The 19407-nt window shown below is 37.2% G+C and overlaps 1 protein-coding gene across 1 annotated transcript; it reads right to left on the bottom strand.

Moving 5' to 3' along the window:
- Positions 1–12107: 12107 nt before the first annotated feature.
- On the bottom strand, positions 12108–14351 carry LOC139145054 (tripartite motif-containing protein 2-like). The gene has a single exon (XM_070715988.1). It carries the CDS (start codon positions 14349–14351, stop codon positions 12108–12110), a length of 2244 nt encoding a protein of 747 aa, XP_070572089.1.
- Between the last annotated feature and the right edge of the window lie 5056 nt (positions 14352–19407).

The raw sequence follows: 19407 nt of genomic DNA, 5'->3' as shown, positions 1-19407 counted from the left end.
TATACCAAAAATCAGACCTCTAGCTCTATTTGCTGGCTCAGAATTAGATATGCACATAATTAATAAGGTACAGGATGTGATGTCATAAGGTCTCCCATCATACCAAATATGAAGGGTGTAGCACTTGTGGTTACTGAGTTATGGACATATACTCATATTTAAGGTCAAAGGTCATCGAGATCACATGACATTTTGTCAAAAAATTTGTATTGCTAAGTTATCCCTATATACTGATTTTCACTTTGTTTAGTGTGATTAGATATTATTTTAGCTGAAAAAAGGGTCCAGGGAAAGTAAGGAAAATCCAGTATTCCACAGTGTAACAATTGGCTGAAAATATAAATTTCTTTCAGTCTCTAGAATCCGAAACCGAATCCGAAACCGAATCCGAAACCGAGTCTAATTTCAGCATCGTCTAGCCAGACTGTAACGTGGGGATAGCGCCCTCAAACCACAGATACCAGCTTCCCATAGACTACCATGTATCAGAAAAATTAAAACTGTGATAACTTCATTAATATGCAAGCCACGCCCACCAAAACCTTTTCAGTTCTAGCCATTTGAATTCTGAAGATGTCTACCAAATTTGACTGAAATACGTTCAGCCGTTTTTGAGAAAATGGACCAACAGACAGACAGACACACGACACACAGACAGACAGACAGACAGACGGACAGACAGACAGACATCGCTACGACATATGCTCACGTGTGTGAACACGTGAGGCAAAAAAGGTAACAACTTAGCCAACTTGAACCACTCTTTTTTGGGAGTTGGGATTAGCCGAGTGGTTCTGTCTGTGGCCTCTCAGCTAGGCGACTGATGCCGTATGTTGTGGGTTCGAATCCGATTGAAAACTATTCGTATTTTCTATCCTGGGTCGGTAACACTGCTGGTGGACAGAATTGTCCCCGAGGTTATCGTTCGCCCAGTTAAAGCGATGAAATTCGTTTCTTCGCTTCGATAAAGTGTGTATGTGCGATGTATGATAGTGAGCATGCGTGCGTGAGTGCTTCACGAACTCTACAACGTGTTGAGAGGTCTCAGTCAGAAAAATGTAACAACTTAGCCGGCTATTGAACCACTCTTTTTACCTCGCGTGCGCATGCGCGCAGCGAGGTTATGTCGCAGCGATGTCTGTCTGTCTGTGTGTCTGTCTGTCTGTTGGTCCATTTTCTCAAAAACGGCTGAACGTATTTCAGTCAAATTTGGTAGACATCTTCAGAATTCAAATGGCTAGAACTGAAAAGGTTTTGGTGGGCATGGCTTGGATATTAATGAAGTTATGAAAGTTTTAATTTTTCTGTTACGCCGCGTATGACAAGTGAAAACAATCGACTGTTTGAGGGCGCTGTGAAATGTGCTTGTCCAGGTTGGCTACAGCTGGATAGCTCTGGTTTCAACCACGGTCCCTCCGTGTTTCAACCTCGTATTGAACATTAAAAATATGATATTTTATTACTCATTCAACTCACTATTCAAGATAAAATATCGTTTAGCAAATTAGCTTCATCCTTGGTAATTGATTGTTTCCCTCGCTGCTCGATCGCCAGAAATGAGTACATACTAGTCCGTGGGCTAGAGGGGTCTACGTGCACCCCCCCCCCCCACAGGATAACAAACCTGTATTTTTCAGAACCTTGGGATCCCTAGAATACGAAATGGAATTTTAACAGGAAAATATAGGGACGCAATAGCTGTTATGGTCATGTTTTGAAGGGTACCGCAAATCACGATTTTCCAAGCCAAATGCATTTTCGTCAAATCTGTCTTCTTGTAAGTCATGTGCTGAGCTCATTTTTTAACATAACCTCACTTGTTTGGTATCATTAGAAAGGGAATTTATTCCTCTTTAACATGACATATTGCACTATGCAATATCTTCTACAGTTTTTGTCAAATATAACCAAAACTTACCCCTTACCCCAAAATTTAACATTGTAAATTACAGTAAAACTCAAATTCTACCAATTTTTTAGCTGGGCATAATAAAATATGCATTGCTTTGTCTGAAATCTGTTTTATTTGATACAGGGACATGTCGGAAATATGAAATAGACTTTTAACAGAAAAATATTGGGAATCTACAGCTGTAACAGTCATATTTTGAAGGGTACCGCAAAATAACAGTGTTGCAGATTTGCATGCATTTTTGTTAAAACTGTCTTCTTATAAGTTATCTGCTGAGCTTGTTTTTGGATATAACCTGGCTTGTTAGGTATCATTAGAAAGATAATTTACTAATCTTTGAAATGACATATTGTAACATGCAATATCGTGTGTAGTTTTCATGATATGTAACCAAAACTTACCCCATACCCCTAAGTTTACATTGAAAATTTCAGTCATAGCTAAAACCAAATTCTACCATTTTTTTAGCTTGACACAAACAATCTGGCCGTTTTTGCTATGAAATCTGTTTTATTTGGTACAGGGACATGTCAGAAATATGAAATAGACTTTTAACAGAAAAAATATTGGGAATCTACAGCTGTAACAGTCATATTTTGAAGGGTACCGCAAAATAACAGTGTTGCAGATTTGCATGCATTTTTGTTAAAACTGTCTTCTTATAAGTTATCTGCTGAGCTTGTTTTTGGATATAACCTGGCTTGTTAGGTATCATTAAAAAGATAATTTACTAATCTTTGAAATGACATATTGTAACATGCAATATCGTGTGTAGTTTTCATGATATATAACCAAAACTTACCCCATACCCCTAAGTTTACATTGAAAATTTCAGTCATAGCTAAAACCAAATTCTACCATTTTTTTAGCTTGACACAAACAATCTGGCCGTTTTTGCTATGAAATCTGTTTTATTTGATACAGGGACATGTCGGAAATATGAAATAGACTTTTAACAGAAAAAATATTGGGAATCTACAGCTGTAACAGTCATATTTTGAAGGGTACCGCAAAATAACAGTGTTGCAGATTTGCATGCATTTTTGTTTAAAACTGTCTTCTTATAAGTTATCTGCTGAGCTTGTTTTTGGATATAACCTGGCTTGTTAGGTATCATTAGAAAGATAATTTACTAATCTTTGAAATGACATATTGTAACATGCAATATCGTGTGTAGTTTTCATGATATGTAACCAAAACTTACCCCATACCCCAAAGTTTACATTGAAAATTTCAGTCATAGCTAAAACCAAATTCTACCATTTTTTTACCTAGACATATAACATCTGGCCATTTTTGCTATTAAATCTATTTTATTTGGTACAGAAACATGTCAGAAATATGAAATAGACTTTTAACAGAAAGAATATTCGTATTCTATGGCTGTAACTGGCATATTCTGTGGAGTACTGCAAAATCACAGCAGTGCAGACTCATATGTGTTTTTGTTAACTTTGTCCCATTGTAGGTCATCTGCTGCGCTTATTTTATTACATAACCATGTTTATTTGGTATCATTAAAAAGCTAATTACTATTGTTCTTAATGACATATTGTTATATGCCATATCTGATATAGTTTTCACGGAATATGACGAAAACTTACCCCATACCACAAAGTTTATATCGAAAATTACTTTCGTAGCTATCGTCAAATTCTACCAATTTTCTAGCTAGACATAACAAATAAGGCAATGCTTTATATGAAATCTTTTATTTGGTACTGAGGAATGTCAGAAATATGAAATAGACTTTTAACAGAAAATATATTGGGACTCTACAGCTGTAACAGTCATATTTTGAAGGGTCTCGCAAAATCACAGTATTGCCAACTCGCTTGCTTTTTTGTTAAATCTGTCTTCTTATAAGTCATCTGCTGAGCTTGATTTTTGACATAACCTGACTTGTTAGGTATCAATAGAAAGGTAATTTACTAGTCTTTAAAATGACATATTGTAATATGCAATGTCTTGTTTAGGTTTCATGAAATAGGACCAAAACTTACCCCATACCCCAAGGTTTACACAGCAAATTACTGCAAATCTGAAACTCTACCTTTTTTTTACAATTTATTAACTTTATATACCAAAGGCAATGCTTGTATGCAATCTATGAAATCTGTTTTTGTTAAAAAAGTATGTCACAAATATGAAACTAACTTTTAACAGGAACATAATATGATTTTGTAGCCTTTTGGATCATATTTGGAAGGGTACCCAGGTATCAGGGCAAATTTGCCGAAACACATACATTTGCAATATATGGGTTCCCCCTCCTAAAATGATCCAAATGACTACTTAATTGTATCATCTTCCCGTTATAAGTTACTTTTATACTTGTGACATACTTTTGTAACAAATAAATCAGATTTTAAACAAGAATGCCTTTTGTATTATGTGCAGCAAAAATGGTAGAATTTAAGATAAGCCGTAATTTGCGATTAGAACTTTTTGGGTATGGGTAAAGTTTGACCATATTCCAGGAAAACTATGAATGACATTGTATATGACAATATGTCATCTTAAAGAAAAATAAATTGCCCTACTAATGATACCTCACAAGCCAGGTTGTGTCACAAAATAAGTTCAGCAGATGACTTACAAGAAGAAGAATTTAACAAAAAAGGTGCCAGTTTGCGGTACTGCGATTTTGCATTTCCCTTCAAAATATGGCTGTTACAACCATACAGTCCAAATATTTTTTCTGTTAAAAGTCTATTTCACATTTCTGACATGACCCAGTACCATATACAACAGATTTAATACCGAAACAGAGCTATTTTTATCATGTCTAGCTAAAAATTCACGGAATTTGATCACGTTATCTATGACAGTACTTTCAATATAAACCTTGGGGTATGGGGTACGTTTGGTCATATTCCATGAAAAATATACAAGATATTGCCTGTTACAATATGTCATTGTAAAAAATATTAAATTACCTTTTCAATGATACTAAACAAACCCAGTTATGATCAATAACAAGCTTAGTAGACGACTTATAAGATGACAGATTTAACAAAAACGCATGCGAATCAGGAATACTGAGATTTTGCTGTACCCTTAAAAATACAGCTGTTACAGCTATAGAATCCCAATATTTTTTCTGTTAAAAGTTCATTTCATATTTCTGATATGGCAAAATACAAAATAAAACAGATTTCATACAAAAAATTGTCTAATTTTTTATGTCTGCATAAAAATTGCTGGAATTTGACAGTAACTATGACAGTAGTTTTCGATGTAAATTTTGGGGTATGGGGTAAGTTTTGGTCATATTTCATAAAAATCTATACAAGATATTGCATGTTACAATATGTCATTTTAAAGACTAGTAAATAATCTTACTAATGATACCTAACAACTTACATTATATTCTATAAGAAGCTCAGCAGATGACTTAAAAGACGATAGATTCAACAAAAATGCACACAAGTCAGGAATACTGAGATTTTCCTGTACCCTTCAAAATCTGACTGTTACAGCTGTAGATTCCCAATATTTTTTCTGTTAAAAGTCTATTTCATATTTCTGATATGTTCCTGTACCAAATAAAATAGATTTCATAGCAAAAACAGCCATATTTTTTGTGTCAAGCTAAAAAAATGGTAGAATTTGGTTTTAGCTATGACTGCATTTTTCAATGTAAACTTTGGGGTATGGGGTAAGTTTTGGTTACATATCATGAAAACTACACAAGATATTGCATGTTACAATATGTCATTCAAAAGATTAGTAAATTATCTTTCTAATGATACCTAACAAGCCAAGTTATATTCAAAAACGAGCTCAGTAGATAACTTATAAGACGACAAATTTAACAAAAATGCATGCAAATCTGCAACACTGTGATTTTGCGGTACCCTTCAAAATATGACCGCAACAGCTGTATAGTCCTAATATTTTTTCTGTTAAAAGTCTATTTCATATTTCTGACATGTCTCTATACCAAATAAAATAGATTTCATAGCAAAAACAGCCAGATTTTTTGTGTCAAGCTAAGAAATGGTAGAATTTGGTTTTAGCTATGACTGAAATTTTCAATGTAAACTTTGGGGTATGGGGTAAGTTTTGGTTATATCATGAAAACTACACACGATATTGCATGTTACAATATGTCATTACAAAAAATAGTAAATTATCTTTCTCATGATACCTAACAAGTCTGGTTATATTCAAAAACAAGCTCAGCAGATAACTTATAAGAAGACAGTTTTAACAAAAATGCATGCAAATCAGCAACACTGTTATTTTGCGGTTCCCTTCAAAATATGACTGTTACAGCTGTAGATTCCCAATATTTTTTCTGTTAAAAGTCTATTTCATATTTCTGACATGTCCCTGTACCAAATAAAACAGATTTCATAGCAAAAACGGCCAGACTTTTTGTGTCAACCAAAAAAATGGTAGAATTTGGTTTTAGCTATGACTGAAATTTTCAATGTAAACTTTGGGGTATGGGGTACGTTTTGTTATATATCATAAAACTACACACGATATTGCATGTAACAATATGTCATTCCAAAGATTAGTAAATTATCTTTCTAATGATACCTAACAAGCCAGGTTATATTCAAAAGCAAGCTCAGCAGATAACTTATAGGAAGACAAATTAAACAAAAATGCATGCAAATCTGCAACACTGTTACTTTGCGGTACCCTTCAAAATATGACTGTTACAGCTGTAGATTCCCAATATTTTTTCTGTTAAAAGTCTATTTCATATTTCTGACATGTCTCTATACCAAATAAAACAGATTTCATAGCAAAAACGGCCAGATTGTTTGTGTCAAGCTAAAAAAATGGTAGAATTTGGTTTTAGCTATGACTGAAATTTTCAATGTAAACTTAGGGGTATGGGTAAGTTTTGGTTATATATCATGAAAACTACACACGATATTGCATGTTACAATATGTCATTCCAAAGATTAGTAAATTATCTTTCTAATGATACCTAACAAGCCAGGTTATATCAAAAACAAGCTCAGCAGATAACTTATAAGAAGACAGTTTTAACAAAAATGCATGCAAATCTGCAACACTGTTATTTTGCGGTACCCTTCAAAATATGACTGTTACAGCTGTAGATTCCCAATATTTTTTCTGTTAAAAGTCTATTCATATTTCCGACATGTCCCTGTATCAAATAAAACAGATTTCAGACAAAGCAATGCATATTTTATTATGCCCAGCTAAAAAATTGGTAGAATTTGAGTTTTACTGTAATTTACAATGTTAAATTTTGGGGTAAGGGGTAAGTTTTGGTTATATTTGACAAAAACTGTAGAAGATATTGCATAGTGCAATATGTCATGTTAAAGAGGAATAATTCCCTTTCTAATGATACCAAACAAGTGAGGTTATGTTAAAAAATGAGCTCAGCACATGACTTACAAGAAGAAAGATTTGACGAAAATGCATTTGGCTTGGAAAATCGTGATTTTGCGGTACCCTTCAAAACATGACCATAACAGCTATTGCGTCCCTATATTTTTCCTGTTAAAATTCCATTTCGTATTCTAGGGATCCCAAGGGTTCTGAAAAATACAGATTTGTTATCCTGTGGGGGGGGTGCACGTAGACCCCCTCTAGCCCACGGACTATACGTTCTTAGCCCTGCGTACGATGCTGTGTTCCGCTACAGCTATTAATAGCCCCGCTCACCACAGCCCTGCAAAGACCCGTACGTAGAGTTGGTGACTTCAAATCCATTTTTGGACTTGACGTAAAAAGCCAAATTACTGCCGAAATTCAGCGTTCTTGGGCCCAAGTCGTATCCCTGCCTACCGCAGCTACTCGATTGCTTCCAAAAATGCCAGTCTTTTATTCTTTTTCGTAAATAACCGTCGATGTCGGCAACTCTCTCGCTAGCCCTGCGTACGTACGCAGTGTACGCTGTGCATTCCCTGTGTGCGTTCCTAACACACAGCGTACACTGCGTACGTAATACGTTCTCTACCTAGCCTCATGGCATGGAAGTGCTGATGAATAATAACTTTGGGTCAAAGGTATTGAAGTGTCCAATCAGGTTCGTGCACAGAGTCCAAGGCCATGACCTACTTCATGTACTGCTGCACTAAAACATTTTACACAAAGTGATTTCTGAATTCAGTCACTCGGCCGCGCTGATCGCTAATCTTGAGTTTTGACTGTTGATGTCGTCGTGTCGACGTTTGACTTTAAGAATCGTGTGGGTTACTCTGGACATAGCGAACCAAAAGCTAGATTATCGAAGGTTAGCGTCATAATATTTGATCAATGCATTTTTCTCTGAGAATGAGATGTAGAGTGACACTTTTCAATCTTGTGTGTGTGTCAGCGAATTTATATTCCGGCATGGTTCCGCTGAGATCAGCATAATATTATGGCGACGTATTGACAGTCTGTGTCTTTTAAGTTGCTTTTCAAGATTGTATTAGCTACAGAACCAACAATGACAAATTTTTCATGAGATTCCATGTTGGCATTGATGTTAAATCAGGAGCAGTAGGCTAGCTCCTGCCATGCTCCTGCGTACAATAGGTCTGCGTTTCCCGGCGGTACGGTGGTAGGCCGACGGCTTGTACCACACTGTCCACAGGACAGCACGTGGTAGAGGCCGTGTGCACAACCTGTACGCAGAGCTTCGAATACACTAGACAGAGTTCGTGTTTCCGTAAATTAGGCATTGAACTTGACAATATAGGCAATAACCAGAATCATCGACCATCGCCTGACAAGTGCACCATAGTCAGCTGTACATGAGTTGCGTGGCGTGGTGAGCAGGTTCCCATGGGTATTTATTTTTTGAAACGCGTACTTCAAAGGTCACGAACTCATTTTGCTGCTACACGGCGCGGCACAGATGATTGTATCGTTTTTGGGCGCATTGAGATACTGTGAAGTAGGTCAACTCGTTCTACATGGCAATTATATGTGAAATATGCAGAATTTATACGCAAACGCGACCTCTGCCAGTTAAGAGCCTGCTCAGCCATTTGCACTTGCATCGACAGATATTGTTGGATCATAATTTTTCAAATGGTTTCTTTTCTTTTTTTTCATTGCGTAATACAGTGGGGATAATGTCAAATTTAGATAGATTGGATTAATTCGGGAATAAAAACAATGTAATGTCATAAAAGCCAATACCCCAAGAAGTACTTTACAAAATGTGCACGCGAGGCAATTCAGTTCATATCTGGTTTGGGAGTGGGATTTAGCCGAGTGGTCTGTCTGTGGCCTCTCAGCTAGGCGACTGATGCCGTATGTTGTGGGTTCGAATCCAATTGAAAACTAGCCGTATGAAAGGATATTAAAAATTCACTGGCTCAGGCCTTTAACAAATGTCAGAACATAAACACATTAGCTATATATTAAATGGTATTATCATACATGCTGTGCCTGTATTGCCATCCTTCTATTGTTCAGACGGTACTGATATGAGCCCATATTTTAACTAGTGAAAATACGAATTATATTTTCACTGTAACCGAACTACTTACAGCGACGCGTACGCGTGACCTTCGCTGTATGCGCATGCATGACCTCCGTTACATACAAAACAGCTGAGCGAATAAGACAAATGACAATCCGAAACGTCATTACGATTATGGTCAAAATTCTGTTGTTTACAGTCACTTCATGGGCATGCACTTAGGCACAAGTACAGTTGTACCAAAAACATACAAACAAACGTATTGAAAATTTGTATAATTTGCCGACACCTGTCAATTCACGGCCGGTCCCGTGGCGGTGCACGGTGCAGTGTTTTCGTGTCGTCTACGCTGCTGAAGATTACACCATGGATGTATGATTACTCGTATAATGATATCGGTTGACAGAGCATCATGATAGAATCGCTTTACGACAAGTTTCCTGTTGATGAGCTTAAAGTATCTGGGCGGTGAATTACATCGTTTACAGTCGTAAATGAGCCACGAAAGTCCAACCGCACTGAAAATACTCACGACAGACAAGGTTGAAGGTGCACATGATATTTCCGATTTGTACCTGTCAGTGCACAGGTCATGATCGTGTCTGGTGGCACCGATGCGGTGCGGGTTTCAGATACAATGTACCATCCAGGGAAAGTCAAACTTTCGCTTAGGTTGTTAAAGGAAGTTTAGTTCTATTTAGGCAAGCAAGGAACGAAAATATACGAGCAGACGACGGAAATACCTTTGAAATGTTTTATTCGTACAGCAACAAAATCACGAACGAGTTACGACACTACAGCTTACAGTGTACTCACTTCATGTTTTCACTAATCCGCTTACTGAGATGGTAAATTCGGCATATTTGACGTCTGGGAACATGTATAATTCTTCGAGATAAACTGACTGGTATGGGTATTATATCCACTGTATGTGCATTCAAAGATGTCGCAGAGCTGCTTGCTCTCTGTGCTCTCAGCTGTTCATACTCGATAGAGTTTGAGCGTGTTGCGCGAGTATTTTGACTCGATTTTGGCGGCCTCATAACTTTCACGCAGGGATGAAGTTATGTATCAAAACACGAAAACACACCCATTTTACAAACTCCCGCCTATGTTTTACATCCACCGTCATTTTAAACTAAAAATAAATCTTCTTCAAATTGTGAAAACCTGTGTCGACATCGTAATATCTAAATTGTTTGCTTTAAAAGTGCTTCATTAACCCTCCCTTGAAAGTGGAATGGCCCAATAGCGGAATAATATCAAGAAGTGATACGGTTGTCATCACTCCTTAGCAACCAACTTTTCATAAGTACAGCCTGGAGGAAGCAAGGTCGATTTCAAGTTGATTTCGTCGCTAATTTCGGAGCGTCCGTAGGAAAACAGTCATAACCAAAGCATGCATGTATTTTTAAAGGGGTTATTACACAAGTTAGGGCGATACCGCGTCGTATTCTCGTGATGTGTCCGTATTTTGACTCGTTGCTGTGCAACTCGTCAAAATACAGACACATCACTCGAATACGACGCGGTATCGCCCAAACTTCGTGTAATAACCCCTAAAAATATTGAATAGGGAGTAAAATACAAGTTTGGTCAAAGTCAACATCAAGTCAAATTCAATTAATGCTGTATACTACAACTGGAATACTGTACACTACAGTACATCACACAACTTCATAAACAGCAAATGTTTGCCAAACTAGAGTACACTAATAATGTTTTAATATTGAAAACACAGTATGGAAGTGTAAAAATTACAGATTTGCAAATTCCTCTGATACAGAACTAAAACATTTGTAAGATAAATGTGGTGCAAAGGCCCAAAAAATTCAAAATTAACCCTTTGAGTGCTGTAATGTTTTCCCACCAAAATTTTTGTGCAACATTTTACCAATTTTTATGAACTTTTCTGTAACTTTTTTGATAATTTTGGACCAAATCAACATAACATTTCATTGGGCACAGTTTTTATCAAACTTTTGGCAAAAATCTGACAAAAATTAATTTAGGTATATTTTATAAGGGTGACAAAAGTTGACTTTGGCGCTCAAAGGGTTAAGGAACAATGCTTCTCGGGAACAGATATTCAGACTTTAAAATTGTTGCAATTCTTTTATGATCTACCACTTGTAGGGCTAATCGCATTACAACACTGCACAATATTACAGAACCATAGACTACAACCTCTACAACTGTGTCATGGTGCTCAGAAGACAAATCAATTGTGTGTTGCTGTCTAGGTTGCCAGTCCAGCACAGATTTCCCATAATGCATATGCATTTGTATTAACTGGACCAGCGAGATTGCAAAACACAATGCTCTGGCTCTTGCAAAGATAATGGCCTCCCTGTTTCTCACATGTCATTTGCCTATTTGTGCAATGCATTACATTGAAACTTCTTTCACTACACCAAATAGTACAATTAAATTCTATAAATTTAGCCCATATTTTTGGGAAAAATTAATGTCTTGAGTATATACATAGAAATTTACACAGATATTTTCCAATATTGAGTATTCCTATTTTCATTGCAGTTCATCAAATAATAAATTGTCGCTTTTTGCTTTAACAGTATGATATGTACACTTTATGATGATGTAGAAATCTGCAGTATATTTCACCACTTTTAATAATATCAACATTTCCAAAATTTAAAATCTAAACATTTTGGCAGAGAAAGGTTTTTACTTTTTCATTGTTTTCTCATTTTACTTTTCCAGTCAAATGGTAATTATCTTTTGGCACATCATGTACTGCTGTCTGGTGATGGATTTTTATTATTCTATAAACATTTTGATGCAGTGGTCGCCACAATCAGCAACAATCACTTTTTGGGGCATATCACCTGTCAGTGCTATACCTTTTGCGTTTTTCAATCCATCCTCATAACTGTCAATGCAGCAAACAAAATTAGTCATGATGTCAAACCTAAGTATGCTAGAGTTGGGAATATGCTTTTCGGAAAAGACATCAAACATGAATGTCTTTTGACCAACAACATAGACATACTTATCATCTTTTATCGATATTCTCTCAGGGTATCTAAGCTGACCATGCTCACCCATGCAATTAAAGGAATACAAATACTGGTCACGTGAATTGAACACCTGAATACGCTTGTTATAGTAATCTGCTACAAATACCATTCCAGTACTTCCAACTACTATGCCTTTGGGACCTTTGAATTCCCCTTGACCTTCACCTTTTGACCCAAATGACCTCAGGTATTTGCCACGCTTTGTGTAAACCCTGACACAATCATCACTGCCATCTGTCACATAGACTTTGCCATCAACAGGGCTAATTGCAATACACTGTGGATCTTTCAACTCATTTTCTCCAAAGCTTCTGATGACAGATCCATTCTCATCACTGACTATTACTTGCTTATTGCCACTATCTAAACTATAGTATGTATTATCACTTGATATTGCTATGTCACATGGCATGAAAGGCTCCTTAAATTGTGTGAATTTTAACATTTTCTTGAACCTGCCTTTGGTACATGTTATTTGTAATCTGTTATTACCCCTGTCTGCAGTGACTATATCTCCATCTTTGTTAATGGCGACACTATGGGGAAAGTTGAACTGTCCCTTAGCTCCTCCTCTACTGCCGATAGTATTCACCAATCCTTTGATGACAGGTATGATGACAGGACAGCCTGGTATTGCTTGGCTATCTATTGTGATGTTAATTTGATATTTACCATCCATTTGTCCACACACTCTAACTCTGTGGGTACCATCTCTGTTATCTGACACATTGGTGTCTTCCCATGATGCATCAGGTTTTTGTATCTTGACTGTCACAGGTTGTTTTGGTATGACCTGTTTTCCCGTTGAGTCTCTGGTTGTGATCAGTAGGCCTGCAGAGTCACCTTTGGAGAGCTGTTTTGGAATGTTTTCTACTGTACACTTTGAAATACAAACATCAGACTGAAGAATTCCCAGAATTCCATGTTCATTAATGTCGTCAGTGGCTGTGAATACTACTTCATCATGTTGTGTCTTTGGTTCTGTTTCCATGGTAATTAGTTGCTTTATACGATTACATGCATCACTCTTCGTTGAGAGAAGCTGAACAGCATTCCCATGATGCATTAGTGTTTCTATGAAACTGCATGCACTCTTAATGTTACCATGTTTTAACTCCATTTCATCGATATCAGCTGCTGCATTTTTCAGTTTTATTTTGTAATTGCTTTTCAGCTCATTTAACAGTCTCTGTTCTTCTCTCTTTATTTTCTCGATGATTTCTTCTGCTTTCATTCTCACCTTCCCTTTTTCTGTGCTGCATTTTCCTGCCAGATCACTGTGTATCTGTTTGGCCAGAGTTTTGTTCTTTTCAGCTTCCCGTTCTTTCACTTTCAGTTTGTCAACCATGGCTTTCAATTCTGTAAGATACTCATCTGCTGCATCTTTCAAGTCTCTGTGTACATGTTCTGGTATGCGGTGTTTGACTATGGTGCAGTTTGTACAGACAGGTACCTGACATGTTTCGCAGAAGAATTCGACTTTGTTCTCGGTGTGAATAGTGCAGTACTCCACGGCTTCAATCGATACAGGACTTGTAGACTTTGCTGTTTCATATTCCTCAATGGTCATAGGCTTATGTGTCCGTGTCAGTAACAGATTTTTATGTACCTTGATACAGCTGTTACAAAGATACTGTTTGCACTCCATGCATCTGTGAGAAGCTGTATTCTCTTGACAACCTTCACATTTTAACTCCCTTCCCTGCACAGAGTCCAGTCGTTGTTTGAATATTTCAACCATGTTCTTCATAAAGAAGTTACCTTTGATAGCTGGCACTCCTCCATCAGGGAGCTGGTGTTGCTGTCTACATTCGGGACAGTTTAGCGCTCCTGCCTTCTCAACCAAAGTGACTAAGCACGACTCGCAGAATGTATGCAGACATGGTAGGATTTTAGGAGACTTGAACTCTTCCAGACAGATGGTACAGCAAAGGAAGTCTTCTCCAATTTCTTCAAGAAATTTCGTTTCATCAGCAGTCGCCATTGTGGATAGGTGTGTCCTAATATGAACTGGAGGTACACACTCACTCGTACGTACATGTACCCGAGAGTTTAACTAATATGACTCCCTAACTAAGTATGTTGATATATCAGGAGCTAGTAACTTAGTCATTAAACCATTGGCCGGATCACATCACGTGTCACACTTGCGATAAATATCAAGAAAAATTAGAAGCATAAGGAATCCTAAATGACCTACTTTTTATCTACCGACAAACAAGCTTGTACTCAAACGTTTGCCAGTTTCGCACGTCAAAACGGTCAAAGGACTTTTACAACAATAGACACAAAAATTTGTTTCGTGCAATGATTAACTTAAATTTCAAATGTGAACCAATAGTAGGAATAAACCATTACATGTTCGAAGGGATGGTCAGTACCGGGAATGCCATATTTTGTTTATTCCAATGTGCAACACTTTTTTGCAGTAAGGCGGGACGTTCCATTCAACTTTATCGGACTTAGGGAAATAGCAGGGTGTGTATTACAGTTTAAATTGGCGGTATCTTTTCCTTAGTTAAGGATATTATCTATTAACCACTGAACGTTTGCAAAAGTTCGTCAACAATGAAGAGCTAAAGATATACAAATGTGTTTTTTGCAATGTAGAATTAGGAAGCCGCCAAAACCCTCTGATTTAAAAAGTGAACCGACCTCCCCAGTCGGCCTTTTCAGCCATAAAGGGGTGGCCCATTTGTTTTCGGGGGGGCTGGCGGGAATGGGTATGGCGACACTTTTTACCCACCCTGGCAGCATTTTTTCCAAAGGTTGCTTTAAGCAAGTTTTTTTACTAGTAGAGTCAATGCAATTTTTTTCAAAATACAAAATCATTCAACCACATTCGTTTTAGGTCGGCCACGTACCAGGCTAGGACAAGGTCTTAGTATTTTTAGCAATGTGAATGGCATGTTAGATGGACCTTAAATGTGTTGGTTACTTTTGAGCTGATATCTTGCAATGTTTATTTTTCATTATTTTTCGTCATTTTCTTTAGTTTTCGTTTTAAAACAATCTTCTCTTCGGCCACTTGCCTGGTCGCTTTGAAAATTGCTTTAGAATAAACAGGGATGTTCTCTTTCAGGTTTATTTAAATCATGGCAAAATTAGTCATTTTGGTCGAAAAATTCTCAAAATCTGCTCATGCTCTTTATTTGAAATCTGGTTTATTGGGGTATTCTTATTATGATGTTTAAAAATTATAGTAAAATTATCAGTATCATAAACTTTTGGCAATTTTTATCATTTTAGTCAACAAATTATTCTTGGACACCACTGTTTTAATTGAAACGTGTGTTTAAAGTTAATATCTAACAGGTAGACATAATTGGACTGTTAGAAAAGTGAGATTTATTTGTTTAGTGATTTCAATCTCTTTTGTAGACTTGACAATTATTCTAACGTTTATTCTAACACTGGCAGCATTGCACTTATAACACAGTGCAGCCAGGAAGTACAGCAGCAGAATAAGTACACATTCATGTACGGTCACCGTCACAGAGTGACCGTGATTCATGCTACTGAGAAGAGGTTTCTGCTGCTATAGATACCCATTCAAAAATGCCGCTTTAGGCGGCAGCTCCGAAGACAATATAATTCTGTTTTTAAAGATCCTTGTTCTAAAATGCCGCCGTTAGCGGCAGCTCCTGACCACTGAATGATGGTCTACCACCAAAGGGTGCTTCACAGCAATTTTTCCTTCCCTTCTGTTTTCCAGCATTTGGTCTAAAACAATTTTTTTTAGAAATTTCTCAAGCCCCCCCCCCCCGAGAAATCAGATGGGCCACCCCTTAAATATTCTTTCTTCCGTAATTCCCCCTTTCTACAAAATATTGAAAATAAAGTTCTCTGTTTTGTTTTTAAACGAGGATTTTGTATATCTCGCGTACTTCAACATCGTCACCATGGACAGTAAACTAATAATGAGAATAGAAAATAAAAAGTCAAGTATTACATCGCGGGTTAGGATAAAAATCGTTAACTTGTGAGGAGATCATTGCATCAGATGGTTCCCATTACAATTACATGTACCTAATAACTATAGGCGGAAGTAGGACCATTATCATTGATAACGTCATATATGTCAATATATGTAAGAGGTGGGTCATACGGAAAGTGCGCCTAGTGCGCCCGCTATTCTGCCAGGCCTAACTGCGTCTGTTGAAGCGCGCAACCATACAGCGTCGAAGCTCATCAATGCATTCTCAGTGGACCTTAACCACCAGACATGAAAAACAAAAAAGCCTCTGTGTTCTTACATATGGTAAATTAAAGGTTCATTTAACTATGTCTAAAATGTTGTTGGCCAGTTTCGTAATAACAGCGATCAAAATTTTTGGAACGGAGTACTCGCCTACTCAAGATGCCATCCGCAATGCGATCGCCAGTTTCCATAAAACGACAATCTGTCAATCGTTTTTCAATCTGTTCATTATTATCTGTTGTTACCTTATCTCTTCATCAAATTTTAAACCTTATGCCCCTTTTACACAGGCATGGGAACAAGAACGCCTATGAAATGAGAGTTTGCATCTTACTGAAATATATCATGTCAGCAAATGGACAACTTGATCACTGGTCGGATTTTCAAGTTGTGAAATCGTTTACCACAATGTCCTGGCAAAATTAAACAAAATATAATCGAAATTTGGGAAGCCAGAGCCCTCTTTGCATCAATTCTTTAAAGAAGAATTCAAGTAAACAGACTGTGAATGAGTAAGTAATAACTTCTCAGAGGAAAATGATCTACACGCAATGTTTTTATTGGAGTACAAAATGTTCACTAAAGCTTTGACAGTTTCATGCAAAGTAATTTGTAGATCGAATTCTGCAATGTAATCGAAAGGTTGGCAGGTTTGGCAATGTCGATATATGTTTTCTTGCACTTAAAGGCCGTTTAATATACACAGATGTTCTTTCAATATAAGGGACCTGACTACTATCTATAACCAAACACATACTATAAACAGCTGACATAATTTTGACGTCGACACCGTACACCTTCGCGCCATCTACGACTCAGACAAGCATAGCCAGGATCGGCGAACCTTCTCGTCAGCTTGGAGGGGAGCTTTGTCACACTTTGAGCCAACAAAGGAACGATTTATTTGTCTTTGTTATTTGGTCTTTGTCTGAAAATATGACATGAAAATGACATTCTTCTACACATCGATCACAGCGTTGAATTTCAATAAAATCAAATCATGTAGAAATGGTGCTTATTTAACTCCAGCTTGCTCTTAATTTCTTGTTCTCTCAGCCTGACAATACGTGACGCGACCATCAACTAAAGGGAACACCAAAAATAAAGCAAAATTGGAAAGTTCAATATCCCAACATCTGATTTTCACCAGATTGATACACACTGTATGCTTCTCGAAAAAAAACACATACCACTTGTACCGATGCATGTAAACATTCTTCGGTGGGCCTCGCTTGCTAGAATGACCGTAGAGGGCGCATCACCAAATGGTTGAGGATAGAGCTGCGTAGCGGACAAGCGGCTGTGAGATGGTCTATTCCCGGTCCTCCTTTTTCTGTTCCGTTAGATGACATGCGGCCGGTTTTCCGAGGCCTTCGTTCAAAGTATGCAAGATGATCTTCATATTAAATGTTGCCTTCCAGTCTGGTGACTTAGTCTGGTCAACGATTTCTTGGAAGATATAAATATTTTCACAGGTTGTCAAAGGTTTACACCACCGCAATCTGATTATATATGGATCGGTATTGTTTTTGTCAGCTAGTTTGAACCGTGTACCTAGGCATAATCAGTTGTAAATATGTCTAAATACGAAATGTTCTCATCGATATTATTTTGAACACAATGGATAAATTGAATGCACCAAGCTATAATACTACTTCAGATTTTGCTATTGAAGCTGAAATTCCACGTATAACTTTTAATATCGTTGGACGCAATATGTGTGAGAGAGAGAGAGAGAGAGAGAGAGAGAGAGAGAGAGAGAGAGAGAGAGAGAGAGAGAGAGAGAGAGACAGACAGACAGACAGACAGACAGACAGACGACAGACAGACAGACTCAGAGAGGAGTAGACAGAGAGCGAGCTAAACAAGTCTGAGAAAACCATTACCAGGTAACTCTAAGTTACTTGCCAGATAGAGTTGTGATAGACGTCTTTCGTTATCTTTATGAACTACAAATACTTGAATATTATATATCAACGTCATTTATCTCACAAACTGCTCTCTGTCTTATTTTGTTTCCAAGAAATTCTGTAGATACGATTCGTGCGTGTATTGCTCTGCAGCGATCGTCACCCTTTGTCGCAATTTATGATAAAGTCACGGAGCCTCGAGACAGATATTCGGACTATCAAGCCTTTAAAGGCCTTATTTTTGTCATCTTAGGGCTTATTTTGAAGCTTTTGTAGTAAATAAAGTTAGCGTAATCTTATTTTTGTGAATACCGAAAATGATGTCGGCCATTTCGAATAAGAAAACGGCTGAAACTTTTCCTGGTGAACGTTTGAGTAAAAATTGAAGCTCTTACGTTTCGATGCGAGTACTACTTCCACTCAAAACCTCATCAACGAGCAACTTTGTGGTTGTTCCAAACGCCATTCTCGTGCACCATGACTATTTTACTAAAGTTTGAAAACTTGCACTTGTTCATTGAAGTATTTCTAGCAGAGTCCAAACGTGAACTTGAACTGAGAAAATACCATCTTGGTCCATTATGGCGTTGTCTACTAGCCTACTCAATGTACTGACTACTTTTCTCCAACTAAGTGACCCACTGATAGGTTGCATGAAAATTATTACTCAGCGAAAGTTTCATCACAATGCATAATTTGTATTTGCCCATGTGAATGATATAACTAGGCCAGATTTTATCAGATTATTCGTTTAAAAGTTCTCGCCTTTCACCTGAAAAACGCTATCTATGTAACATGTAATGCAAAATTTCATGTAGATACAAACAAGTTGGGTGAGAGCAAATGGATAAATATCAGAGAGTTTGTTACCTTGCTCTGAAGGTTACCTCTGTATGAAAGACAGATTAATTCAATAAAACACAATACTT

Source organism: Ptychodera flava, chromosome 1 (assembly GCF_041260155.1).
Source record: "Ptychodera flava strain L36383 chromosome 1, AS_Pfla_20210202, whole genome shotgun sequence".
Taxonomy (NCBI): domain Eukaryota; kingdom Metazoa; phylum Hemichordata; class Enteropneusta; family Ptychoderidae; genus Ptychodera; species Ptychodera flava.
Note: the sequence above shows the minus strand (reverse complement) of the source record. Positions and strands in the feature narration are given on the sequence as shown.

What these genes read in the sequence shown, in the direction of transcription:
- LOC139145054 (XM_070715988.1), bottom strand. Translation starts at nt 14,351, where the DNA reads ATGGCGACTGCTGATGAAACGAAATTTCTTGAAGAAATTGGAGAAGAC.